General features: G+C 37.7%; 1 protein-coding gene across 1 annotated transcript; it reads left to right on the forward strand.

Moving 5' to 3' along the window:
• Positions 1-236: 236 nt before the first annotated feature.
• Positions 237-27,786, forward strand: KCTD9 (potassium channel tetramerization domain containing 9). Its single transcript, XM_044766851.2, has 12 exons — positions 237-492; positions 7,323-7,444; positions 9,327-9,370; positions 13,021-13,117; positions 13,738-13,796; positions 14,002-14,130; positions 17,485-17,552; positions 17,641-17,736; positions 18,441-18,590; positions 22,909-23,014; positions 23,736-23,869; positions 25,875-27,786. The coding sequence occupies exons 1-12, from the start codon at positions 445-447 to the stop codon at positions 25,989-25,991; spliced, it is 1,170 nt and encodes a 389-aa protein (XP_044622786.1). The 5' UTR covers positions 237-444; the 3' UTR covers positions 25,992-27,786.

Consider the following 27,786-nt stretch of genomic DNA (forward strand, 5'->3'; position numbering starts at 1 on the left):
TGCTCAGTAACGCTTTGAGACGCCGCTTGGCTCCAGGTTCTGCTCTGATTGGCTGATAACCCTTCCCGTCCGCTGGCCTGCGGTCTCTCTTCCCTCCCTCCAGCAGGGCTGGCTCAGTGTGACCCACCCAGTGCAGGGCGATGATTGGCTGTGTGCTGGCCGGCGCTGCCGGTTGATTGGTGGAGCTTCGAGCCAGTCTGGGAGAGTGGGGGAAGGGCTCCAGGCTGACTGAGAGGCCCAGGGGCGGGGTGGGAAGGAGGACCGGCCAACCCCGGGGTGTGGGACGGAGAGTGCGTGCGTGTGTCTGTCGGCCGGAGAAAGAAGGTGGCGAAGGGCGGAGAGCCCGAGTGGGTGGAGGGAGGGGAAGGGCGGGAGAGGAAAAAGGTGGGAGGAGAGCCAGGTGGGAGGGTGGCGACTCACTCAGGACCCAGTGGGGGCAGCGCGATGAGGCGGGTGACCCTGTTCCTTAACGGCAGCCCCAAGAACGGAAAGGTAAGGGGTCGGGAGGAGGCGCGGCGGGCCGGCTGGGGGCGAGCGCCGCGGAGTGCGCGGCGGGCTGCGGGGCAGAGGCTGAAGTTGGGCAGCGGGCTGGGGGCTGGGAGGCGGGCGCGCGCCGGGCGCGGGGCGTCCGGGAGGTGGGCGCGGGGCTCGGCGGCCTCCCCCAGCCCGCCCTGGGAGTCCGCGGCTGCCGGCGGGGCGAGCGCAGGTCAGCCTGTGCTTACTCATTCCCCCGTCCAGGTGCGCGTCCAGGGCGGGGGGGGGCGTGGGGGCCGCTGTCACCTGAGCCTTGGCGCTGACGTGCCTTCTCCCGCCTCCTCCTCGACGACCCCGCTGCCCCCACCCCTGGCTAGAGAAGGCGCTCGTTTCCCCCTTCGTGCTGAGTAATGATCTGCTCCAGAAAGTGGTGGTAACCACTAAGGCATGTAAGGTTGACCAGGTAAAAAGAATTAAACTCTTTATCGGTGGACAAATAAACTATTCTTCCATCCTAAGTCGAATAGAGAGGATTGAAAATTAGAGACATTTTCTTGATCCCCCCCCCCAACCCATCTTTTAGGTGCCCGGAGCCCCGTCGCCGCCAAACTTCTGTGCTTGCTTTATTATTTCGCCTTGTTTTAGTTTCTTAGACTGTGACAGTAGACCAAAATGGGTTGATTTGACATTGCTCCTTGCTTGGTTAGGCCTTTGTTGAGGGTGTGGTACTAAACATTTTTCCACCGCCGGAGCAAGCCAAAATGAATCCTGTTCCTTCTCAGCCTCCTGCCCCACCCTTCAAAGTTGGTCGGCTTGTTTGGAAAATTTGACTGTTCAAGGCAGACATTTATGGTGTGACTAGATGACATCTAGAAGTAATAAGCCTTAGAGTCTAAGGTAAAGGGAGATTGGCCTCACTATGTTATTTGCCAGAATACTTTGTTTCCTTCATATTTTGGAAACGTAAATTTTTAAATATCGTAATTGTGCCACCATATAAAAAATAGTTTTCCAACTACTCTGCGATTTTGAGTAAACATGCTGTAAAAATTTGAACCACAGTGTAGTTTGCTGACTGTAATTTTGTATTCTTCTGGTCTTAGAGATGTAATATTCATAAAAAACAGAACTGGCATAAATTCAACTTCTTGAGTTTTCGTGAATGCTACCTCAAAATGTGCTGCACAAGATTTACATTATTTCTGACCATCAACTTTTTCTAGACCTGTTTTGTCGGTTGTTAGCTGCTACTCATCATCTAAAACTTATATTGTTACTGGAAAAAAGATATAGTACATTCAAAGTTACAATTGTGGTGTGTTCTCCAAAACAGACCTCTGATTGACCTTTTTATCCATCATTTCTGTGTTATTCCATGAAAGACAAGATGTTTAGACCCAGTTATAAATATTTAACTATGTTCTAAATCTCTTTGAAACATTGAATTTTGTTCTTGTGGAAGATTGGCTGGGTTAGGTTTGCCATATTTCTTTAATAAGCTATTTATGGTTTTTTTAAGCTGTCTAGTTTTGACTAGGTTAGGTTTTTGGATTTAAATTTTCTTTGCTTTAAAAATATTTTGCTAGAGAATCTCAGAAGATTGGAAAAAACACATCTCAAATAATTAAAGATAAATATGTTTATGTTACAAAGATCGTAAAAAGCCAGACTGGAGAATACTCATATGATTTAGTTTTAAAAATAAGTCATGCCATAATCTTTACTACCCACTTGGAAAACATATTCTATGCCAAAGTTGTCAGTGTTTTCTCTCCTCTCCCTTCCGCTGATTAAAAATACAGTATCATTACTCTTATTTAACAAAAGAGAGCAGAATAATACATAACAGACTGCATTTTTATGTAAATAAAGTGACTATTTAGCCAGATTGCCATGCTTGTGACATGATGTTAATGAAGAACACGCTGAAACAAAGTACTACTACAAAGTAAGAGTTTGGTTTCCTTTCCACCAGTTGAAATATCTATGTCACTTTCATTATCTCCTTATTTACCTAGTTTCTGTTTTTGCTTCCTGGCTGTAAGAATAATATTTGTTTTTTCCAATAAGTTTCTCTCCTGTAAGACTTGTTCAGTGGTTCCCAGACTGGGCCATGAAGCCTGGGGTTGGGGAGGCACAGAGTTACTGCAGGGGACTCCATCATATGCTCCCCATGACTCTTCTGTATACTGAAGAAACTTAAGTGTAACTAGTGAATGTTGTAATGTTGAAGACAGGGCTGTGCCTTCCTGAAAACAGTGCTTTCCAGAGTGACATGGTACACCACAGAGGATTTGCAAGAGGATAAGTAGAGTTTAGGAAGAAATACCTTTTATTTATATTTTTTACTTAAAAATGTAAAATAATATTAGAACTTGATTTTTCCAATCTGCAAAAATAGGTGCCTTCAGTCACTGAATGTGTTAGCTGGACTGAAGCTTAGAAGTGCCAGGTTAAGATTTGTATTATCCCGTTTTAACTAAACCCTCAACAAAATGTGGCTTTAAAAGATTCCTTCAAAGAAGCTACAGATTGAAGACAGTGTTAATTATGCAAGCATGAGTAGACAATGAGAAGCTGCCCTGCCACTTCTGTGTGAAGGAGGAGGGAAAAACAGTGCATCTCTTTGAGTCTGGGAAGAAGTAAAAAAGTGCCAAATTTTAAAGAAGACTATTTGAAGTCCTCATTAATAGCTGCTATTAACAATAAAACCTTTCCCTAAGTGTATATTCTTCTTTGAAATACTAGCCAATGGGGTCATCCTAATTAGCAAGACTTTTAAACTTATTTTCCAGCACATAAAGACAACAGTTTCATATTTTTTCTTTTTTTCTTTTTAATGATAAAGTCAATTTTATATTTGACAGACTAAATTTAATGATAAATATTTAGAGGATTCTTATTGGCCAGCTTATAGTCAATGAAAATCCTCATATCATTTTGGAAAACATATTCTTTCTGACAGTGGGATATAGTTCAAAAATAAGTAAATATACAAATGTTTCAACACGTGCCTAAAAATGTTTTACTGATGAGATACATGGTCAAAAACCTTTGAAGGCCATAGTTCTAAAAAAAATTAGGACTTCTAGGGGCCAGCCTGGTGGCGCAGCGCTTAAGTTCGCACATTCCACATCTGCGGCCTGGGGTTCGCTGGTTCAGATCCCGGGTGCGGACATGGCAGTGCTTGTCAAACCATGCTGTGGCAGGCATCCCACATATAAAGTAGAGGAAGATGGGCACGGTTGTTAGCTCAGGGCCAGTCTTCCTCAGCAAAAAGAGGAGGATTGGCAGCAGATGTTAGCTCAGGGCTAATCTTCCTCAAAAAAAAAAACTTAGGATTTCTAAGTTTTGGGAATTAGTTTGTTTTTTTTAAACTGCTCCAAAAGAGTCCGTTATGCTTTCACTTTTTGGCCTTTCTCCATATGCCTCAGAATTCGCATTTTCTTTTTAATATTTCTTGTAAAAGTTGGCATTAAGGAATTTGAAATGAGGACTCGCATATCTGAGTGTAGTGAGTGGCTTCTGAGCAACCTGATGGTCAGTTCAAAGTTTCTGTATATCTTGAACATAAGTTGCTTTTTTTTAACTTCAGAATATTCAGTAATGAGCTATGCAAGTCATAGCCCTTTTGTATCCCTTATTCATTCATTCAGCCAACACTTATTGATTACCGTCTTTGAATGAAGAACTATGCCGGGCACTGCAGACATAGTGGGATATGCGGTAGATCCTAGTTCCGTCCTGAGGTTTACAGTCTTGCTCCAGGACAGCTGTTTTCTTCTGGCTTTGATATTAGGTCTTCTAATACAAATCAGAACTTTCTCATTAAACCTTTACAGTCCAGATAAGTCAGATTGGAAAACATTTGGTGAAATGATAAAATTGTGTTCGATACTATCTTAGGGCTGATTTAAGTGATGATAAAGTTGAACTCAATTTATATCTAGAATGTGCTCCTTAGTTTAGCAACCTACAAAGAAACACCTGTTGTGCTTTCATTGCCCAGAGAATTGGCAGTATGTATGTGTGGGTTTTTTAAATTTTTTATCTTATAATTAAATTTGACTTCAATGGGAAAGAAATGGAAGATGGCAACTGCTCAATCCTCAGTATAAACCAGCAGCTTTTGAGTTGGATGCCATCACTTTGTTACTGTGGGTTGCTGTGTTGTGGTCAAACCTAACAATTAAAATAGGTGTTTCTTGTTCTTCACTTTATTCTGCTCTTTGAAACAGCACTGTCCAATAGAACTTTCTGTGATGATGGAAATGTTCCATATCTGTGCTGTTTGATATGGTAACCATTAGCCTGTGGCTATTGAGCACTTGAAATATGTCTGGTGTAACTGATGAACTGATTTTTAACTTTTAGTTAATTTTGGTAAATTAAAATTTAAATAGCCTATTGTAGCTAGGGTCTTCCAGACTGGACAGTGCAGCTTTCAAACATGGCGGGTGGCTTTTATTTTCATTAGGAAAAACTGACCCCCAGGAAAAATCAAGTCAATCATGTGGAAGTAGAAAACAATTTAACTTGATGTATTTTTTAAAAGTCAGTCATATAAAATGCTCTAATATTTAAATTAAATACAGAAGCATAATATAAAGAGATGCATTAAATTTCATCCATTTTATGACGTGGCCAGTTGAGGGAGTGAAGTGAAACGAAATGCTGGGGGAGAAATTTGATGTTAGGGCAACGGGGGGATGATGTCAGGCAAAATAAAGCCTTGTAAAGATACACGAGAAGCAAAGATAAATAAGAGGAGAAAGAGAAAGATTTAGAAAGTTCTTAGTGTAACAACAACCATGACAAGAATGCTGATATTGGAAAGGAGGATGTTCTTACCCTCCCTTAGCAGCTCCCAGACTGTAAAAGCTGTTTTTCATTTGCTTTGGTCAATCTCTTGGTCCTTTGCATTTTTGGTTCTTTCTTTTCTCTGTTTTCTCTCTTCATGCCCTCTGCCTTAGCACAACCAGGTTTACTGTATGTAATGCCTCATGTACTTTCTTTCCCTTTTCTCCCAGGAACATGTATCTGCAATAACGGTTAGAACTCCAGCCTCTGTTACAGAGGTGAAAAATGAGAAATACGGGGGACATGTTTACTCTGGTTTCCATCCTTTATGGTGTGTCTGCTGTGTGCAAGACACTGTGCCAAGTGCTTTGCTTTTTTTTTTCTGGTAAAATATACATAACATAGAAGTCAACATTTTAGCCGTTTTTAAGTGTGTAATTCATTGGCATTAAGTACATTCACAGTATGTGTAACCTCACCATTATTTATTTCCAAAACCCTTTCACGATCCCAAATGGAAACTACCCATTAAGCAGTAACTCTCCGTTCCACCCTCTGCCCTGGTAACGTTTACTCTTCTTTCTGTCTCTATGAGTTTGCCTGTTCTGAGTATCTCATTTAAGTGGAATCACACAATATTTGTCCTTTCATGTGTCTGGCTTATTTCACTTAACATGTTTTTGAGATTCATGCATGTTGTAACATGTATTGGAATTTCGTTCTTTATAGCTGAATGATACTCCATTGTGTGTGTGCGTGTGTGCGCATGTGCGCGTATATACACAGCACATTTTCTTTATCCATTCATGTTTTTACAGACACTGGGGTTGTGCATGACTTTTAATCCCTTTAAGTTGTGCTTGCCTACAACCCCTCCCCAAAATGCCCCAGCTTGCAACACTTCTGTGGCTTTTTATCCTTATGATCCAAGAGAAAACAGCTGGAATCAGCACTCTGCTATGCAAGACTGCACACTTTATTATTAGCAAACAATTCCCTCCATACCCTGGTCTTCGCTTCATTTCCTTACCTACAAATGCAGTGTCTGCTATCCTCCAGTCCCCAGGGAACAAAGGACCAGCCAGTTCCTCCTTCATATGGCACCTTTATCCAGTGTCCTGTGGAAAGTCAACTGGCTGTTTATGCTTCGTGTTCAGCTCCTCACCTACTTTTATTCATAACTTTCAGACATCCTAACTGGTAATAGGCCAAGTATACAACTCATCCACTGGGAGCACATAGTTATAGGTCATGGCTGGAACGAAAGATTCACTGTGTGTAGAGATTCTTGACCCGCTGCCTAGGCCAGTGCATATATCTTGTTCATATAGCAGACTGTGCCTGCTTTAAAGCAGGACAGGTCAAGTCATTGTAACCCAGCCCTTTGCTGTATTTAGATTGTTAGTTAAAAGCTGGCTTTTAAAAAATAGGTAGTTATTGAAGAATTAAATAAATGAAGTGGGAAGTTGTTACCTTTCGTGTGGTAGTTGATGTGGTAAGTGTTATAATAAACAGCAGTAAGTCATTCCTGTTTTTAAAATAAACCATTCCTATAACAAAGGAATAATGTAAAAACAACATCATAAAGATCTAATAGGTCTGAGGCACTTTTCTAAGCTCTTATCGTGCATTAACTTGTTTCATCCTCCTGACAATTTTCTGATGTGGGTGTGACAGTTTTCTTCATTCCTGGTTAAAGCAACAGAAGCATAAAGAGGTTAAATAATTCATCTCAAGTCGACAGCTAGAAAATGTCAGAATCTGGTGAAGTGCGGTCTGTCTGTCTTAAGAACTGGAGCACTCTAACCAACTTTGAGATTGTAGGCTGTTTTCACTGAGTTTCTTTTTTAGTTCTGGATTTCAGCAATATTAGGCACTAAATAAATATCTGAGTCATGGAAGAAAGGGATACTGTTAACAGCCTCTCAAAATCTCCTTTTCTATGATAATCTGATTTTTTTAGTCCTGTTTATAGTGTGGTGGTTTGGAATTTGTGAGTGATGAAATTCATTGTATAAGTTGTTCAAATTAATTTGTTGTGTTTACAGGTGGTCGCTGTATATGGAACTTTATCTGATTTGCTTTCTGTGGCCAGCAGTAAACTCGGCATAAAAGCCACCAGTGTGTATAATGGGAAAGGTGGACTGATTGATGATATTGCTTTGATCAGGTAACCTTCCCATTTTTATAAGCTGTCTACAGTGTGCCTCAGCTTCTTGGTGCTATGCTCTTTCCCTGAAGCAGTAGTTTAGTCACTGCTGAGAATTAAGGATTTGGGCAAATGATTGCCTAGAATTTGCTCTTTGGAATTTGAATCATTTGGATTTACAGTGTATTGATCAGATAGAAAATCCTCAGTACATTCCAATATACCCATAGTCTTTCTGCATAGTTCATATTTGGCTATGAGTAATTTCTTTATATTACTAGAGGTGGATCTAATAAGATATGCATTTTTTTAATGTTAGAAATCTAATCTCTTTAATTTTATATGCTATTGCTTATTGGTCAGTTCATTTCCTAAGAATACTTTGCATTTTATAAACATTACAGAGACCTACTTTGGTGAAAACTTGCTGAATATAGAATTTTAACCCCAATAAACTCACCAGTGATCCCGCACAATAGTGGTTTTTGGTTTGTTTTTTGGTTTTGTTTTTTAAATGTCCCAGGCAGATTTATCTCTTTAAAGTGTGTAGTTCACCTCATTCCATCCTCATAAGATCATAGAATTTTGGAGCAGGAAGAGTCTTAACAAAGAAGATGGGAGGGGAACACAGATTAAGTCCTGATAGTGCCAGTTATGTTATATTTGTTTTGCCCAAGTTACCTCATTTAATTAGCAAAGCATGGGGTTTTTTTAAATTGAAAGTGTAAAGATAATGATGCTCTAAATTATAATGGTATACAAATTTTAATTTTCATGTAAACCCGGGTCAGAATGACCTTCCAATGTAATATACTGCCATGGAAGTTAATCACTTTTAGTCCCTTCATTTTGTAAATGAGGAAACTAAACTTCTGAGAAGTTAAATGACTTACCCAGGTCATACAGTTTAGTAGTTGATTTTTGTTAATGAGAAGAAAACAAATTTTCATACTAGTCTTAAAAAGTTAACTGACACAGTGAGCTAGTAGAAAAGATTATAGACTGTGTTTAAAATCCAAATAAGTTAGGAGAATTTCCTAGTTTTTCAGTATCTGTCACCCAGCTTCTTTTAGTTTTTATGGATAATTGAGTCACATTGTTGAATGATTTACAGCAACCTAAATTTCTCTGTAACGAATACAGCCTCTGCTTCTAAGAAAAATTCAATATATTCCTGATTTCTTATAGGAAATAAAAATTTCTACGACATAGAAGGTTATGACTGAAGCCTTATGAACTATAAGATATCTACCTGTTTAACAGTTTGTGGCTCACAGTATAATCTCTGATCATTTATTTACTCTAATGGTGGGATGGATTGGGGCAGGGCGGGAGGACATGCACTGATAATCCAGAATTGTGGATCATGTGCAGTCATTTACATTTGGGGTTGTGGTGGGTGTATAGTGGGTGTTTCCAGCAGAGTTACTTCCAATTATATTCTTCCTAGGTTTACTATGAAAGTATCTTTTCATTTCCAGAGCACAAAGCAGCTGATAAGTTGGGAGAAAACCTCAATAATTTATTTAGGGTTACAGAATGAAAGTAAAAAAAGAAGAGTTGGCTATGGCTTTAATCATATCCTTTGAGCATAATAGTACATTCTTCAACTGATAAGACAGCTGAATTCACATAATTTGTATAGTAGGTTTTGTTTTGTTTTGTTTTTTCCATTTCAAAAGTGCTTCCACGTGCAGAATCTTATTTGAATTTAAATCCAAAGATGGTAAATTGAGGGGGTTAGGCAAAGCACTGGAAACTTAGTCAGTCAACTTCTTTGCAATATAAATTGATAGTGAAACCTGTCCTCTACCTAATTCTAAGGAATAGTTCCTCTAGTCAACAGATAATTAATGTGATTTCTGGATTTTGATAGTGAATTTTTAAATTTTGATTTCCCCAGGGATGATGATGTTTTGTTTGTGTGTGAAGGAGAACCATTTATTGGTAAGTGACTTCCTCAAAAGCCAATTTTGTCTGCCAAAATAAAAAAGATGAAATGGCAAATATTTTACATGGGCTTACTAAACTTAACATTAAAAAGCATCCTAGGCCAGTATTCAGATCTTCATACGTTTTTTGACTCTGCATTGGGTGTGTGTGTTAAAGTCAATTTTTAATTTGAACTATATGATCATATTTTAGTATGGATACCTCATCTTTTCCATGCCTTTAAAATGCTCTGGATGTGCACATGCTCATTAAGGCAGACACGAAGAGGGTATTTTTATTTTTAGAAACTACAATTGTCTTGTTTTAAAATTTTCTCCTTGATAGTAGTTGGCAGAATTTCTGTAAGTGTTGCATTACATCTTTTTAACCCTGTGTCGCTTGGATACGTAGTGTCTGACAGTCATTCACGTGATGAAATCACATCAATCAAAAGTGACTTGAGATTAACCACACGCACGCGCACACACACACTCCACTCTTTGATTTGGAAGAAAAATTATGCGGCTGTGGATCTCAAAAGAAAGAGCCTAAGACTTAAGTGGGGTAATAACCTTTAATGAGTATTTGATATATTTACTTCCATACAATGACACCCTGATATGTAAGTGTTTGTTTAAGCCGTCACAGTAATTGTATTTGGTGAGTGGAGGGAGTTCTCAGGATCATCGCACAGGTGGTTGCCAACTTAGAAGTAAGTGCGTACTCTTCTGTCTCTACCTTAAAACTGTGAGCAAACATTTATTTTCATCTCCTTTTATCCACTAGCCTCATAAAGTGGTTGGCGGGCAGTGGTTGCTTAATTGGTTCATTGCATACATAGAAACAAACAAGAAAATAAAAAGTGATCGATTAGTGTGTTTATTTTATTGTTATGAACTCTTGGATTTAAAAATATTTGCTACGTTTTCATCCTCTGTGTCTATTGAAGCCTAGATTATTTTACGTTTTTTTTTTTTTTTGGAAGATTAGCCCTGAGCTAACTACTGCCAATCCTCCTCTTTTTTTGCTGAGGAAGACTGGCCCTGAGCTAACATCCATGCCCATCTTCCTCTATTTTATACATGGGACGCCTACCACAGCATGGCTTTTGCCAAGCGGTGCCATGTCCACACCCGGGATCCGAACTATCGAACCCCGGGCCACTGAGAAGCAGAACGTGCACTCTTAACCACTGCACCACCAGACCAGCCCTAGATTATTTTACTTTTGGCCAGTGGAAACGTCCTCAAATCCTTTTAACATAACTCTTTAGTCTTTTCTAGCTTTCTTACTGTCTGGAATAGCAAGGTGTTCATCTTAGCCTTCTGTCCTAGACCCACATCAATGTGTTTTCCGAGAGGCCTTGATTTCTCTTAGTGAGAAATGTCATTTCAAGACACAATCCGAGTGGTAGGGAGATGGCTACTGGTTCATCATTGTTACTAGGCTTTTTGGTGGACAGAGTTGGAAATACATAACAAGCTAGGGACAAAATTTATATATAGTATGTATATAAAGCTGCTGACATACATATATGTGAAAGCTGCTTATATGATATGAAGTTTTATATGTAACATAATGTATAAATAAAATATCTCATGAGTTCATACTAATACTTTGGTTTATAATGAGGATTATAAGATTTTTATCTAACAACTTCTGTCTTACATCCAAAGCTGATGTCTCTTTTCTTCCGTATCAATGATCCTGGTATTCAGGGATATAGGGAATGACAGAATTATAATGTCACATAATTATTCATTTACTTCATCCCACACAAAACACACATAAAAGTGTCAGTAACAATCTCAATACCTTCAATACCAATATGATTACTAAAGACAGTTAAACATTTTTTGCATATACTCATTCCTTTCTTCCCTTACTTAAAAAATTGTATTGTTTTTACATTTTCAGAATATATAGCCATTATTTAAATACTATACTCTATCCCTTAAAACTGTCACTTGGTTTTATAGCTTCAAGTGTATTTAATGCTTACCTCCAGTCCTTATGTGGATGCCTTCCGTGGTTGTCTGAAACTTGTTCTCTAGTAGATTCTTTGCAAGAACTTGTTAGAACAATGTTCTCTGACGTCTTGCATGTTAATAGCAATTTGTGTCTTCTATCCTTGAAAACCAATTCGGCTGGATATAAAATCATATTCAAAACTGAACAAATTGTAAACTTTACTGCTGTGTAGTTTACTGTATATTGATTATACCTCAATTAAGCTGTTAAAATCCTAGGTTCACATTTTCTTTCTTTAAATATCTTAAATATGTTACTCCATTTTATTCTAGCATGAAGTGTTGGTCTTTCATAAGTCATCCGAGGTCACCCGAAGAATGACTGTCTCTTTTTAAAGTGCAGTAATTTAGTGGCCTATTTCTGGTTCTGGCTTCTGGGTAGATTCTCTCCCATGTGCAGTGATCCCTTTCAATATGTAGTTTCAAATGGTTTTTAATTTCAGAAGTTTTCTTGAGCTTTAAATCATGTGTTTATTTTGTCGTCTTGCTTTGATTTTTTCTTTCACAACTCTTCTGTATGTCTGTTGGGTCTTCTACGTTTGTCTTCTCTATTGGAAATTTTCTGTTAAATTCTTTTTACCTCTTTCTTGGTTTCTTTTTGATCTTTAAGGCTCTCCTTCTTCATCTTTTACTTCCCTTACGGCATCATCTGCTTGTGTTTACTCCTGTGTTTCGTCTAGTTTAATCTGCATTTCCGAAATGGTTTTTCTTTTATTTCTAATTCTCTCCTCTCATTTCTGAATTTTCTAATTCTGATTTATGTTGTTCTTTCATACCTTGTATTATTTACTTCTTTTAGCATGGTTTGCAATATTAGATTATAGTATTTAGCCATTTTGTGGGCATTTCTTTCTGGCACATTTTCATTGACTATAGGGATGTAATTTTCCTTATTCTTTTAAAAATTTTGTTTGGGATTTTCTGTTCCTCATTTTTATGTGAAATTAGTTTTCCTTAACTTGAGAAGGGAGGGCTGATTTAGGAAAGTTCTTCTAATTTCATGGCTCTAGAATTCCCTTTTCTGTTGTTTTGTGAAGTAAAAAATTTGCAAGTCACTTTCTAATGTATTCTGGTTCTGTTAGACCTTTTTGACTTTTATCCAGACTCCTTTTTCTTTTGTCTCTGTTGTCTGTAATCTGTTCGACTTGGATTCTTTTCCCGACATCTTATCCTCAGTTTGGAGCTTTGTCCTTGAAGGGAGTTTTGGCTGGTGGGTGTTGAGAGTTCCTTTCTAGCCTCTTTAGATCTCCCTGCACACTACTTCCATTACCCACAGTTGGAGTGGGCACACCCCTTCCACTTGCCGTCTGCTGTTCGCACATAGGCTCCCTGAGCTTTGAAGTGAGTATTTATGGATTACTTTGGAATTCTTAGGTTCATCACATACCCTGTTGTTTCTTTCAGCTTCTTCTGTGAAAGCTGCTGATGCCATGCTGCTCTTCTAGCTGTTGGTGTTGGTGGGAATACCTTATCACCTAGTTTTATTTTAGATGCTGTCTATGGGTGTGGGTTTTCCTGTCTTAGTAGCTCTGGTATACTCTTATGTGTGTTTTTATTTTAAAAACTTATGCTATTGCCATCTTCCCCAAATCCCCAATCTTAATGTCTTTATTATTTTCTACATGTCATCTCTAGATCCTCAGACAGATTCTAAACTACCTGAAGGGTTGTCAGGATCACACACAGACTGGCTAACATTAAATGTTGGAGGGCGGTACTTTACAACTACACGGTAGGTGCGTGTGCGTGTGTGTGTGTGTGTGTGTGTATGTAGGGGGCACTATGTACTATTTGTTCTTTCCTTCAATTTGCTGATTTCCTTAGAAGATATTCCAATGCTGCTTAAATATACTATATGATCTGAAACCATTTTTTAGAAAGCTTTTTTTCAGTGAAAGAGTAGAAAAATGCTTTACAAGTCATTCCGGGAAAAGTGTGAAAAGCATGAATTTAGTGTTTTAGAACATGCTTTTTAGATATTGAGTAATATTTATGCAACACAAGTAAAAATTAACAATACTGAAATTTGCAGAGTCTGCAATTCCTTATATTAAAGAGATAAAAATTTAAGTTTGGATCAAGAATATTGTGATATGATAGCTTGCTAAAAGGATATGTTAGTCTTTAAATTAAAGGAAACTAAAACAACATCTAAATCAAAGGAAGTGCCAGATTAGAAGGGATTTTGATAAGTGGCAACTTACTGCACATTTTTGTTTCCCAGCACCACTCCTACCAGGTTATAGCATGCATCTTTTTGAGAGAGCAGCTGGGATCGAGTATATTCTTGACTTAAATATGTTTGTTTATAAAGACAAATGGAGAAATCCATTTTTTTCCCTGAATTCTTAGGAGCACTTTAGTGAATAAAGAACCCGACAGTATGCTGGCCCACATGTTTAAGGACAAAGGTGAGTGCAACACATCGTTTGCACGTTTGCATGATCTACTTGTAACTGTATTGACTTTACAACTCCTGTCCTTCTGTACTTTTAATGATATCAATAATTTTTATAAGAGCAAAAACTTACTGGTATGTTACACAGTTTTTCTTCTATGAATTTCTAACTTTGTTTTTTGTTTATGGGGGGCTTTCTTCATTTTAATGCAACACAGGAGTCTGGGGAAATAAGCAAGATCATAGAGGAGCGTTTTTAATTGACCGAAGTCCTGAGTACTTTGAACCCATTCTGAACTATTTGCGTCATGGACAGCTCATTGTAAATGATGGCATTAATTTATTGGGTAAGTTTTCAATATAATTCCTCACCTTTTTGTAAGTTTATGGTTTTTATTTTGTTTTCACTTGCTTAGTAACAGTATATTTTCATAAAGTGAAGGTACATCTTTTCCATTTTTAGAACTATGTGTTCTTACATGTCTGTGAGTACAGAAGTGTATAGAAATAGATGCAGGCATGGGCAGACCGTCTTTCAGGTAGATAGTCTGCGTATATGGGTGTATATCTAACCTGTAAATTCCGATTTTAGATTCTAAATAGATTTGGATTTATCACAAGAGACTTTAAAGGATTTTGATGTTGTTTTTAAATTGAATTGTTACTGATCTGGCTTCAAGTTATGGACCTTCCCATTATATTGAGTAGTAGAGTGGTCAAGTGGGTATTATTCTTTGAACTCATAAGATCAGATTGGAATCTCAATGCTACAATTTACTTGAGGATTCAGTTGGGAAAAGTCTCTCTGAGTCCCCTTTGAAAACTATTAAAAATACCCTCATCCCTGACAACATCACAAGATTTCTGTAGCGGTTCATGGAGATGGTGTAGACAAGGGCCCTTGTCAAGCAGTGGTTGCATATTCAAAGCTCATAGGCCTCCAAGGGACTCTCTTTGGTCTGACTTGAGGAATGGTGGGGGGTGTGGTGATCTTGAGTGCACATTCCTACGCAGCCTCCACAGATTATTGCCATGTGAGGGTGTGGACTTAGGGTGCCAGAGCCTTGATTTTTAAAGAAAAGCTGGAAATCTAAAAGTCTTCTGATTTTGAAAACGCTACATACAAACACGTCAGAATCAGCCTGGGGGCTGCTGGCTTTCAGTGTCTGTAGTAAAATACAGAACGCTCAATAACTTTTATTGTTGCTGTAGTAACTTTTATACTGCCTTTAAAGCCTGCCCACTGAAAAATGATACTGGTTGACCCTATCATCTAGCTCCATAACTGTTCAAAACTCAATTCTTGTTGCTTTTTTATTTTTTACCTTCTATCAACTGTTGCTTTAAACCTTCTATAACCTGTTATTTTAGTCATTCTGCAGAAATTGTTATGAAATAACCAGTGATCCATTCTTGTGCACTCTTTTCTGCACCTGTGTCCCTGCTGCTTTTCACTCTGAGGTCATGCTCTTCTCCTGAGTACATGTAAACCTCAGCTTCAGAGTCCTAGGGGCTCTTTCATGCTTCCCATTTTAAGTTTTCCTTGTATCGTTGACAGCATTTCGTCTCCTCCCTGCCTGGAAAATGACATCAGAAATTCATGTCTGTGCTCTCAGCCCTCGGCTGGGCAGGCTGCTACCAGCTGCGCTTGGTGTCCCTCTTTCCTGTTTCTCGGCCGTGGATCTTATTTATTCAGTCATTCAGCAAGCAGAGCTCTCTCCTGGATTCACTTTATAAAGTGTTGTTTTTGATTAGTACAGTTTCCACCCAAACTCTTTACATTGGCGTCAAGTTGCCCCGTAATTATGTGCTTTAAAATAATCTGCAGTAACTTATCTTCCTCCCACTTATTAGATAACCTATTTCTTGCTCTTCCTAATTTATGCTTTCATCAGTGTGTTTTTGTTTACCTTCATTATTTCATTTTGTTCCCTGCCTTTAATGCCCTTCACTTCTTCCAATGAATCGTGTCCTCCTTTTCTTCTTTCATTTGTCTTCAAAACTCTTTTCTTGACTTAAATCATCTTTTCCCTACCTCCTAGCTAAATCTCACCGCAGTCCAATTATTCTACTAACTTGAGAACTTTTCCAGCATTTGAATATTTATTTCTCTAAAATTAACATGAATTTTCTGAACCCCATTTTGATATAGTAAAAAGAGAATGGTCTTAAATGTGAGAAATCATAGAATTTAATAATAATCATGGTGATCATTTGAGGACCTAGCAGGTGCTTGGCATTATACCAGATAATATATATGCATTGTCACTTCTAACAACTTTGTGAGGAAGGTAGTAATATCCCCATTTCACAGATGTGGAACTTTAGTTGATAGAGATTAAGTAACTTGTCTAAGACAGAAAAGGTAGTGAGTGGCAGAGCTGGACTTCAAATCCTGGTCCTCCTGGTGCTAACAGAAAATATGCTGAATGTTACTTCCTTTCCTCAGCTGTCCTCTGTGGGTGCCTTTTGAATTTATAAGGCTTTTCTGAAAGTTTTGAAAGTTTAGTTCCAAACCTAGAATTAGGAAAAAACCTTAGCACATTCCCCAGGAGGTTCTGATTTACTCAGAAGGTCTCAGCACACTGAGCGAGGCCCACTAGAACCTTTTATGATGGTTTCTACCAGGGACAGATACTGGAGTATGGCTGCCCCTTCATGAGGAAGCCGGAGGTGAGGCCACTCTGGTGTAGGCCGGAAGTGTTATGCCAGAGCGAGTACCTGAACAGTGCTGTGTGTCACATGACCTTTGTTTTGCAATTGGAATATTGGAGATGGAGTTGGGTTTTCCCAGGAAAGATCATCATCTTCCTGAATACCTGCAGTGTTTTTCAATATCCACATATAGTTACCCTTATTAGCTTGGAACCGTTTGAGGGGAGGGATTACATCTCTTACTTTCTTTGTAATTTCTGAGTCCTTACTGATTTTTACAAGTAGACTCATCCAACTGTGTGAGCGAGGTCTTCATTTGAAGGAGAATGGATTCCAAATTCATTCCCACACACAGATGAAGATGCTCACTAACAGATGTGGGAAACTATACATACTGAGTCACCTAGAAAATGTACAGATTTTTTACCAAATTAAGAAAAGTAAATCATAGATAAAATCCCTTTTATCATTTAGATGTCTTTTTTTTAAAGTTGCTTCTCCTATAAGAAAGGTTTCTAGATTATACTTTTGACTTTTGTTTTGAGGCTGACTTACCTTTATTCATTTCTACAATTTTCTGATTTGTTAAGTAAAAGACATTTGTGACAAACCTATTCAGATCTGCTCCATTGAAAAAGGTCAACGAAATGTTAAGATTAGGTGAACTAATCACTTATTATTGGATTCACAGTCAAATTACTACATCAGTTATTTTAGGAACATATGATACCAGGATTTTTTGCCTGTGGCCTATTTAAAGTAATTTTTGGAAATAATTTTGAAATATGGAAGGCTTTCATTCTAATTCATTAATTTTCCATTTTTTTCTTTTGCTGAATTAAACTATTTAGGAAACTTCCTTGTTTTACAAATATTTAAAAATAGTCTATAAATATGTTCTAAACATTAGTAATTTTTTTCTATATTATTGATTCATATCCTGCTTGTTGAATTTCACTTCTATTGTGAGAATTTAACATAAAGAGTTCTATAAATATTAAAATGAGTAGTTTTCTATAAAAGTCAAATCATTTTTATTATGATAGGTGTGTTAGAAGAAGCCAGATTTTTTGGTATTGACTCATTGATTGAACACCTAGAAGTGGCAATAAAGGTAAGGCTCTTTTTATGTTAACCAGTATTACATTTATTGTAGCTATCTCCCAAAATGCCCCCATTAATTTCTTAATATCCTTTTCAAGAATTCTCAACCACCAGAGGATCATTCACCAATATCTCGAAAGGAATTTGTCCGATTTCTGCTAGCTACTCCAACCAAATCAGAATTGCGTTGCCAGGTAATCAAAGCAGACTTTTACATGAGTTATTTGTGTTAGCAAATCTGTGATTAAAGTTTTACATTTTCTAGGATTTTTTTTTTTTGGCCTTCTTTTCTGTTTTCATGCAAGATATGATTTAATTATGAGTCACAGCGTTGATTTAATCCTAAAATGATTAGCAAATAAGAGATGTAATAGCCTTTTTTATTGTCTTGTTATGTCTCATATAGCAGTTTTGGAGTAATACATAGAAATTCCAGCAATTACAATAAAAATTGAAGTGTTTGTACAGTTGTTTTGTATGGCTAGTCAGTGGCAGATACTTTTATGAATTATAGCATTAAAGATTTTAAAAACCAAAATACTCAATTTTTTAAAATAAAACTGTCTTGAATTATTGAATTAATAAAATAATTTAAATACAACCAGGTTTAATGAAAATAATACTTAACAGGTGCCTGGCTCACAGAGATCCCTCTTTAGAAACTTCTGCATGTAAATGAGGTGTAGCCAGGTTGCATTCTAATGTTATGTGTAAATAGTTTCTTTTACTAAGAACACTTATTTTATATATCTAAGTTCCATTTGCTCATGTTTTGTAATAAACTCCAAATGACTGAATTGCCAAGTGCTTTTAAAAAACTTGGTGGTTGGCTATAGTAATTAAATTTAGTACAACAGATGGTTTAAATATTGTGACAGTTTGTGTTTTCTAATATTAGGGTTTAAACTTCAGTGGTGCTGATCTTTCTCGTTTGGACCTTCGATACATTAACTTCAAAATGGCCAATCTAAGCCGCTGCAATCTTGCACATGCCAACCTCTGCTGCGCGAATCTGGAGCGAGCTGATCTCTCTGGATCAGTGCTTGACGTAAGAATCAGTTTTGATGACAGGAGAAGATTAAATATTTAGTCTTGAAGAGCCTCAAAAAGCAGAAATTATACCTGTCTCTTGCTAAAGCTCTTACTTGAAAACATAATTTACTGAGTTGATGACACTGAAAGCTCTGAAAGTGAAATGGGTTGGTTTTGCAACTTTGATATCCTTTGTTAAACATAGACCTGAAAGATTTAGCAACGAATAAGAAATTAATCTTGAAATTAGATCCTGATCTCCGCATTATAGTGTATTTTTATTTATCAGGACTTATATTTTCAGTAAATTATTGGGGTAAAGTTGAAAAGGACCTTGGAAATCTTCTGTCCACCCTCATTTCTGAAGTGGGGAAATGTTATTGCTCTAGAGGTATTTGACAGATATTTTGTAAATAAACATGATATGCATCAGTCTGGGTAAGTTAGTATCTCAGTGGCTCTCTCCCTCTCCACGTGTACACTGGTGCATTGCATGACGACATTTTGGTCAACGACGGGCCACAATATCACGGTGGTGCCATAGGATTGGTACCGTACAGCCTAGGTGTGTAGTAGGCTGTACCGTTTAGGTTTGTGGATGTTTGCACGACAACGAAACTGCCTAATGACGCATTTCTCAGAATGTATCCCCATCGTTAAGCGATGCATGACTGTATATGTCTATGTTTACTTGTGTATATGTGTGCATATATATATAGAGAGAGGTAGATTTGTGTGTGTTTTTACACATGTAAATGCATGTACTCACGTAACAACTACCTGAGTTAATTCGGGGTTAGAGGATATATGCAGGATCAAAAGTGAAACCTACTTCTAACAACTTTAATTTACTTTATACTAAGGCCCATGTCTGTATGTCTTTGGAATTAACACCATCTAATATAGGACCTTGCTTTTAGTAATCACTGAATTAATGTTTACCAAATTTTATAATTTTGGTTTTATTTCTTAGTTGTAACCTGTTTTTCCATGAATGTTTTATAAGATCTGATAACAAAATCTGCCAATATACATTTTCATTATTTTCACTCTCCTTGTTCCATCTTATGATGAAGGATCAAATTGGTAGCAAAATATTCGAAAGACTAACACCACAAAGAAAAGGACCTAATCTTTAAATAGTGAAATGTCGGGAGGCAGGTTGGTTTTTTTAAGGACCAAAAGAAAAAAAAAGATAAGGTGACAGACTGGATCATTCAGTACAAATGGTTTTGAGTTCTATTTAGTTATAGCATTACTAACTGTGAGCCTGAACCATAATTTTCTTAACTGTAAATACTTGTTCTACTCATATTGTATAATTGATGTGAGGGCCAAAAAAAAAGTATGTGTATATATATATATCTATGTATTTGATAAACTAAAGTGCTATAGAATTGTAAATTTAATTATGAATGATAAAAATAGCTCATTTTGAAGAGTCATTGCCCAGAGTGTGTAGGCTGTGAAAGTCAAAACTAATTGCTAATCCTTGGCATTTGAAGATGACTGCTGATGAACAGCAGTATGTATTGCAGTGTCCGCAAAATATGTATGCTGAGCACTTTGCCACATACAGTGTACCTAATGATTCCACTGCTCTTGTTGAACTTCTCACCCAATTTATCCCTCATGGGCTGTGAAACCTTCCTGTAGGAACCCTTTGAGTCTGCTGTCAGCCCAGGTGATCTCACTTGCTATCACTGTTAAGCAGCCCATGTCTGTGCCACACTCTTCTGTCAGCATGCTCTAGAGTGTTTCTTCTACATGCTCCACCTGCCTCCACTTGACTTTAGCCTGCCGCGTAGAAGCTGGTATAATAATTCACTTCTTATGTATCCATTGCACATTCCCAGTCCAAGATTTACAGAATGGTAACAACTGGAAGGGACCTTGATGATCATCGAGTATGACGCCGTTGTTCTACAGACTGAGAACCTGAAACCTAGAGACTTGCCCAAGCCAAAAGCCTAGTTTGTTGCCAGGGTTGGAAGTAGACTCTAAAGTTTGTATTTTCTTTTCCTTGTTTGTTTTTTTAATGACTTTTCCATTTGGAAAATGTCAAACATATACAGAAATAGAATAGTTAATGAATCCCCCGTCCCTCCATTGCTCAGCTTCAACAAATATCAGCACGTAAACAGTTTTGTCTATCTCTCTCCACAGATTGTTTTGAAGTAACTCATAATTTCACCTGTGAATATTTATTTTATTTATCTCTTAAAGAAAAGGACCTTTTTATTTTATTTTTTTAAAGATTGGCACCTGAGCTAACCACCGTTGCCAATCTTCTTTTTTTTTTTCCTGCTTTATCTCCTCCAATCCCCCCTGTACATAGTTGTATATCTTAGTTGCAGGTCCTTCTAGTTGTGGCATGTGGGACACCGCCTCAATGTGGCCTGACGAGCAGTGCCATGTCCACACCCAGGATCCGAACCGGTGAAACCCTGGGCAGCCACAGTGGAGCACATGAACTTAACGACTCAGCCAATTTAAAAAGATAATCTTAATACCATTATCATACTTAAAAAATAGTAGTAATAAGCTAACTGCTTTCATCAAAACCCATTGTCCCTTGATATGGGAAGCTCAGCTCTTACAGTTGCAAAGCTGGTTTACCTAGTAGCTGGGTCCTAAACTCTCAGTGTTGGTGGCCTGCTTTACCATTTGATGAATAGAGGAAGAAATGCTTTCTATAGTTAAAGATAGAAAACCTCACTGATTTTCTTATATATTTGCTTCTTTGTGAGATTCTATAGTATAGCTTTGAGTGTAGAGTAGCACTTACATATTTACCTTGGGAACTTTTGATAATATTTACATTCTGTTTTACCTGAGAGCTTTACATAGAGAACCAGAGACATTTATTTTCATGGATCAGCATCCTGTCTTGTTATATTTTCAAGTATATAAAATCCAGTCATCTTTTAGTTAATTTGCTCCTTTCAGGGCCTCATTCTCTTTCCTGTCAGTCTGAGCTTCCATGCTACCTTGTGTTAACATGGAGGTATGGGTAGGACTGTGCATGCATGTGTCAGTTATCTGTGATTTGAAATGATCTTTAGCTTATCTCCCTTTCACTAGAATTGACTATTGGGTGAATGAATGAAATTACACTTATGAAACAAGGATTTTTCTTGATAGGTATGGCTATTACATAACTTGATCAGCCTTAGGATTTCAGATTTCTTCACTGCTCTGATTCTAATAAGAACTACAATTATCATTTCTATGGTGCCTTACAGTTCTTCAAACACTTTTACATTCGTCTATTTTTGTGGTCAATTTGTGAAGGCCTAATGTTAATGTCAACTTTATAGATTGCTTTCTGCCTTATCTAGTAGTTATTAGAGTTCAGTTCTGATGGCATTGAATCCTTTGAGATGATTTAACAGTTCAGAATTCTAACATATGTTCTGTAGCTTTTTGCTCTTGGTATTTTGCACTGTGATTTGGGTGCTCAAGGTTGACGATGTTGTGTAGCAATAGTTGGTTCAGGAAGACCCGACCAACAACTTGTAGTATTTTGTAGCTCAATGATGCCTTTAATTGCTGGTATTAGTATTCTGACCTTTGAAATGAAGGTGATGGTAGCATGATTGAACCCCAAGAATTTCATTGATTGATTCCTACAGTAGTAACGAGGGAAAACCCATACCCAAACAAGTTTATGCCTTCCTTACCCATACATTTCAGCTGTCATATTGTCATGCCCAGGGCTGTTTATAAAAATAGAAATAGGGATGTCATAGTTCTCACTCCCCAAGTTCTTTATCTAAACTCTCATATGAGGTGGGCATGCTGTTGTTAATTTGGCTTTTGTTTCTTTTAATGAAAACAGTTCTTTTAAAAGAACTATTTCTTGGGGCTGGCCCCGTGGCCGAGTGGTTAAGTTCGTGCGCTCCGCTGCAGGCGGCCCAGTGTTTCGTTGATTCGAATCCTGGGCGCGAACATGGCACTGCTCATCAGACCACGCTGAGGCAGCGTCCCACATACCACAACTAGAAGGACCCACAACGAAGAATATACAACTATGTACCGGGGGGCTTTGGGGAGAAAAAGGAAATAATAAAATCTTAAAAAAATAAAATAAAATAAAAAATAAATTAAGACTTCAGTTTAAAAAAAAAAAAAAGAACTATTTCTTTAAAACAGTTCTCAGTTCTTATTGAGTTCAATTGGAAAAATATTGTAAACACATATTGATTGTAAGGGTATTGAATTGAGCTTCCCCCCCCTTTTCTCTTTTTTTCTTTTACTATTTGAGCCAATTTTTTCTTTTCCAAACAAAATTCTTAACCTTAAAACATGGACTTTTCTCTTTTCGTTGCCAGTGTGCAAATCTCCAGGGAGTCAAGATGCTCTGTTCTAATGCAGAAGGAGCATCCCTGAAACTGTGTAACTTCGAAGATCCTTCTGGTCTGAAAGCCAATTTAGAAGGTGAGATTCTATCTATAATTACATTTTCTAAGGCGAAAACATACCATTAAGTAAACAGCCAGCAAAATAATTGTTTTAGATAAAACATGATAACCATAGTGGGGTAGACTTCCTCTGTCATCATCCTTGGAGAATTTGCAAAGGGCTGTTAAGCAACATTGGGAACTCCGGAAATCCAGCTTCTAATATTTAATGAAGCTTGAGTTGGAGAATTAAATATCAACATCTTAAACTTTCAAACAGAACAGCATACTCTTATAATGATCAAAATTAAGAATTTCAGTTTGCACAAAGCCAGGCAGTTTCTGTCATTTTTAGATTTAAAGTTTTGTTTATGAATTCCTTATTGCTTTGTTGTGTCTATGAACTGGTCACTTCATTTATTTGTACATTTAGAAGACAGAGTACTTAGATCCTTTGCCATAAACTTATGGAGGCATATTATAAAAGTGCTGATTATCAGAAGACTGAATTGAATTCCTTCCTCAAAAGAATAGACTAAAACGTTCTTAATTCATAGAATAAGCAAACAGATTGTTAACAATGAACTCTTTATACATGGCAGTTGGCTGCGATACGCAGGTTTGTAGTTCTCAGTCATTTCCAAAAGTTAAGGGAGCCTGTCTCATTCGCCTCCATTAAGTCGCCTTGTGGTGTTTTTGAAGGTAGATGACTATAAATATTTTTAAGTTCAACTACTCCCCAAATATGTTCCCTTCAGGTGCTAATCTGAAAGGCGTGGATATGGAAGGAAGCCAGATGACGGGAATTAACCTGAGGGTTGCTACCTTAAAAAATGCAAAGTTGAAGAACTGCAACCTCAGAGGGGCAACTCTGGCAGGAACTGATTTAGAGGTGAGTCACCGGTTTTTAAAGAGTTTTTGTTATTCTATAATTGCTGAGTATCTCATGCAAAATTTATTGAAATCATAAACAAAGTAGTTGGCTGGTAAAAACTGCCAGGTGCCATGCCTGCACAGCTGGAGGCATGTTTTCCTTTCAGTTGCTTATTTAAACAAATGTGAATTCCAGAGCAGGATTCAGTTACCTAAGTTGTAGACGCCAGTTTCAGATTTGAAGATCCATCTGGCATTCAGTCTAAGTTGATTTCATTTCTCCTCTTTTCTTTGGGTCGCCCACAAGTAGATAAATTTGATAGATACTTTACTAATCTAATTTATTGTATTTTTCTTAACTTTTAATTCGACACACAATTAAATGGGGCCAGAATATTTCTTGAACTGCCCGAGAAATTTAAGTGATATCCATGTTTGAAATCAGGTTCAGGAAAAGCCTATTTTATATTTATATTCTTTTTGAATCTCAATTTGAGACTTTAATTTTGTCCGCTTATCTTTTTCATCAGAATTGTATTCTGTATGTCATCAGGATTTGCACATTTAGCTGGCAGACTCGATAGTTGTTGACAGGCCTACGTCTGCACTGTCTGGTAGCACCTTCTGCACTGCTGGACATGTCCTGTGACTGTTTAGTACAGTAGCCAGCAGCCTCATATGGCTATGGAGCACTTGAAATGTGGCTGGAGCAACTGAGAAATGGATTTTTAAGTTTTATTTAATGAAGCCAGCCCGGTGGCATAGTGGTTAAGTTCAATACATTCTGCTTTGGCAGCCCAAGTTCGCAGGTTTGGATCCCAGGCGCAGACTAACACCAAGCCATGCTGTGGCGGCAACCTATATACAAAATAGGGGAAGATCGGCACACATGTTAGCTCAGGGCCACTCTTCCTCAGCAAAAAATGAATAAATAAAAATAAATTTTATTTAATTTTAATTAATTTAAATATAAATAGCCACATGTGGCTGGTGCTATCATATTGAACAGTATAGCCCTGTACAAGAAAATCTGGCAAAGATTGGATTGTAGAGAACAAAATGTCAAAATTTAACTTGCTGTTGATTCTTTTTAAATGTTTTTGCCTTGCTCTCTTGATAGCTCTTAGCAGCAGAGTAGCAGGCCCTGTTACACTTAAAGGCAAAAAGAACCAGCCTAAGGCTGAAGGTATAAACCTGTTATACCCACAATTATTTACTTTTTACTGTTTGTCACTGTCACCTAAGATGATAAATTTTTCCTTGGCTTTAGTTACCGCGTAGTCAGTGTGGTTAAACAGCAAAAGCCTGCCTCTGTCCAACTGCTCACAGAGACTAATCAGGCTGACTGGTGAGGGGCAGCTGCTGACATTCTGTCCTAAAAGGTTTTGTGCAGCCACCCTTCTCTCTAACCATTGTCCCACTGTCCCCAGGGACCTATCCAAAAATCTGGCATCTGTCACTCCGTGATCTCAAGAGAAATTTACAAGCAGCTCGCAACTGTGGCAGTGGTTACGCTGTCTTATACGTTTGTTAAAACTCATTGAATTGTACACATAATTTGGGGTTAAAAAAGGCAATTCCCTGCTATAAAAATGTTAGGATTGGAGAATGGAAAACTCTATTCCACAATTTAATTATTAAGTAAAATCTCTTTCTCTCAGATATTTTTCAGTAGTCTTCCCCTCCCCCCCCCATGCCTTTCCTTGTTCTTGAACCGTGGTAGAGTCATTTAGATAACAGTTACTGCATTCTGGATTTTAAAGGACTGATTCCAAAATCCATGACCAGAGGGATGTGCTTTCCCTGTAACCTTTGGCGCACGTAGTCATGGTCAGCCTGAGCGCCAGCTAGAGCACGAACACAGAAAGAAGAAAATCTGACTTTCTTCTAAAGCAGAAGTTTCCCACAGATAACTGAGTTATGTTATATAGGAGCATTTTCCTAACGTGCCCCAGGAGTCCTTTGGTCAGAGAAGGCCGTAAATCTCTGTGTTAAGTTACGTGAACGTCGTTTTTGTCTTCCAGAATTGCGATCTGTCTGGGTGTGATCTTCAAGAAGCGAACCTGAGAGGTTCCAACGTGAAGGGAGCTATATTTGAAGAGATGCTGACCCCACTACATATGTCACAGAGTGTCAGATGAGAATCCTAGGGCTGGAGGAAGATGCCCAAGATGAAAAATGTTTTCCTTATCACTCTACTTTCTCCACCCACTCAGCTGTCTCAAAGAAATAACTCTGTAAGGAAAAAAACAAAACAAAAAAATACATTCAGAGGATTATGCTTGTTCTCAGCAGTGCATAAGGGAAAAAAGTGACCTTTTTTCCACGTTCTGTTTTTAACAGAAAAGCACTCACTTAATATGTAGGAAGGCTAGGTTAGATTACTGCCTTTTGAGTGGAATCGGGGATTGGCCTGGCTTTATGACCAGGAATAGTATCTCTTATATTTGCTTTTAAATAGACATGATGTGGAAATACCATCTTGGTTTGAAATGCATTAAGGATTTTAATTTATGAAAAGCACAACATATGCAATTATATTTATTGACTCTCTAGATGCAGGAATGGATGTTTAAACTGTCAAACTTTCGGACAATTTGGAAAAGGATGATCAGGTTTAGAAATAGCTTTAGTGATGCCCCCCCTTTAAGTACCTGTCACGTCACGCCAATATGGTGAGATCACACTCCCCAAGGCTTTCTTTTCAGGTTCATTTTTCTAAAGTTTATTTTTTTAGAACAAAACAGTAGCTAAATTAAAGAAATCCTCCATTCTTACTGATTGAGACAGAATGGAAGGAAAGCTGTCAGCTGAAGTCACAGTGGAATTCTCCAGATGGAGGGAGAATTTACCTATAGCTACAACTTTTAAATGAGCATTCCTTAGAATTTCATTCTAAGCAAGTTCCGCTCAAGGCCAGACCAGGCAATTTTATCTATTTACACTACTAAGCTAGTTCTTCCTTACTGTCAAAACAAACATAGCAAGATACTTCAAAACCAAAAAACCAAGGTGTATTATTAATATTCATTTAATTCAAATGCCAAAAAGTATAAACAGGGCCAGCTTAGAAATGAGTATTAAATCCCGATCCACTGTAGTCAAAGCTATAAAATATGAAGGAAGATGGCAAAACTGTCTTTTAAAAGTCAACATAATAGAATTGCAGCTACAACCCTCCAATGGAGAATGAGAGGATTTTAAACTGACAGTTTGATTCTAGCCACCAAAAAACTTAAATAGAAATAAAGGCATTTGGCTGCTCCAAGATGTGACACCAGTCAGCACTTGTGGTCCTTTTACTTATGGTTTCTGGTTTTGTCTTAATAAATTTTAGCCCGATCTTCTTGAGTTGTCATCTCTCTGCAGCAGCAGAGGTAGGGCCTGTCCTTCCTTACCAGTAACCCGTGTCCTTTTGTCTACCCCAACAGCAGGGATATAAGCTGTGTCCAAATGGGTTCTGAAGTCTACAGACTCATCAATTAAGGCAATGAATCATTCAAACCGCTTTGTCTCCTATGGGAGAATGACATGTCTTCAGTATTTACGTAGCTTATTCTTCTATACATATGCAAAGCTTTCCTTAACAGTGAAGGGTACACAAGCCTAGTGAGAGATTAGACCTTTACAGGTGAAGGAAAGCAACTTCAGAAGTGAATTATTTTCTTTGCTTTATTATTTTTATCAAGACAGAGAAGTATTGTATTGAGAGATATCTATTTTCATAATCAAATGTGCCTAAATTATATTTAAGTCATTTCACTCTGTACTATATTTTCAATAATTATAGAATGTGTTGTTCATCCACTTAAGGGTACCCCTGTAGACATAACCTCAAACTGCAGAAGAATCTGAAAGCTCTACACATGATATGCTTAGAAAGTGCAGATTTGGGGTCTAATGTGTACTGCATTAATAAACGATGTGACACGTTGA

The sequence above is a fragment of the Equus asinus genome, chromosome 3, assembly GCF_041296235.1.
Source record: "Equus asinus isolate D_3611 breed Donkey chromosome 3, EquAss-T2T_v2, whole genome shotgun sequence".
Classification (NCBI taxonomy): Eukaryota; Metazoa; Chordata; class Mammalia; order Perissodactyla; family Equidae; genus Equus; species Equus asinus.

Bases quoted from the DNA above. Each gene is read 5' to 3' on its own strand.
- KCTD9 (XM_044766851.2), top strand. From the start codon at position 445: ATGAGGCGGGTGACCCTGTTCCTTAACGGCAGCCCCAAGAACGGAAAG. The intron at 493-7,322 runs GTAAGGGGTCGG...TTGTGTTTACAG, and splicing joins GCAGCCCCAAGAACGGAAAG to GTGGTCGCTGTATATGGAAC. The intron at 9,371-13,020 runs GTAAGTGACTTC...TGTCATCTCTAG, and splicing joins TGAAGGAGAACCATTTATTG to ATCCTCAGACAGATTCTAAA.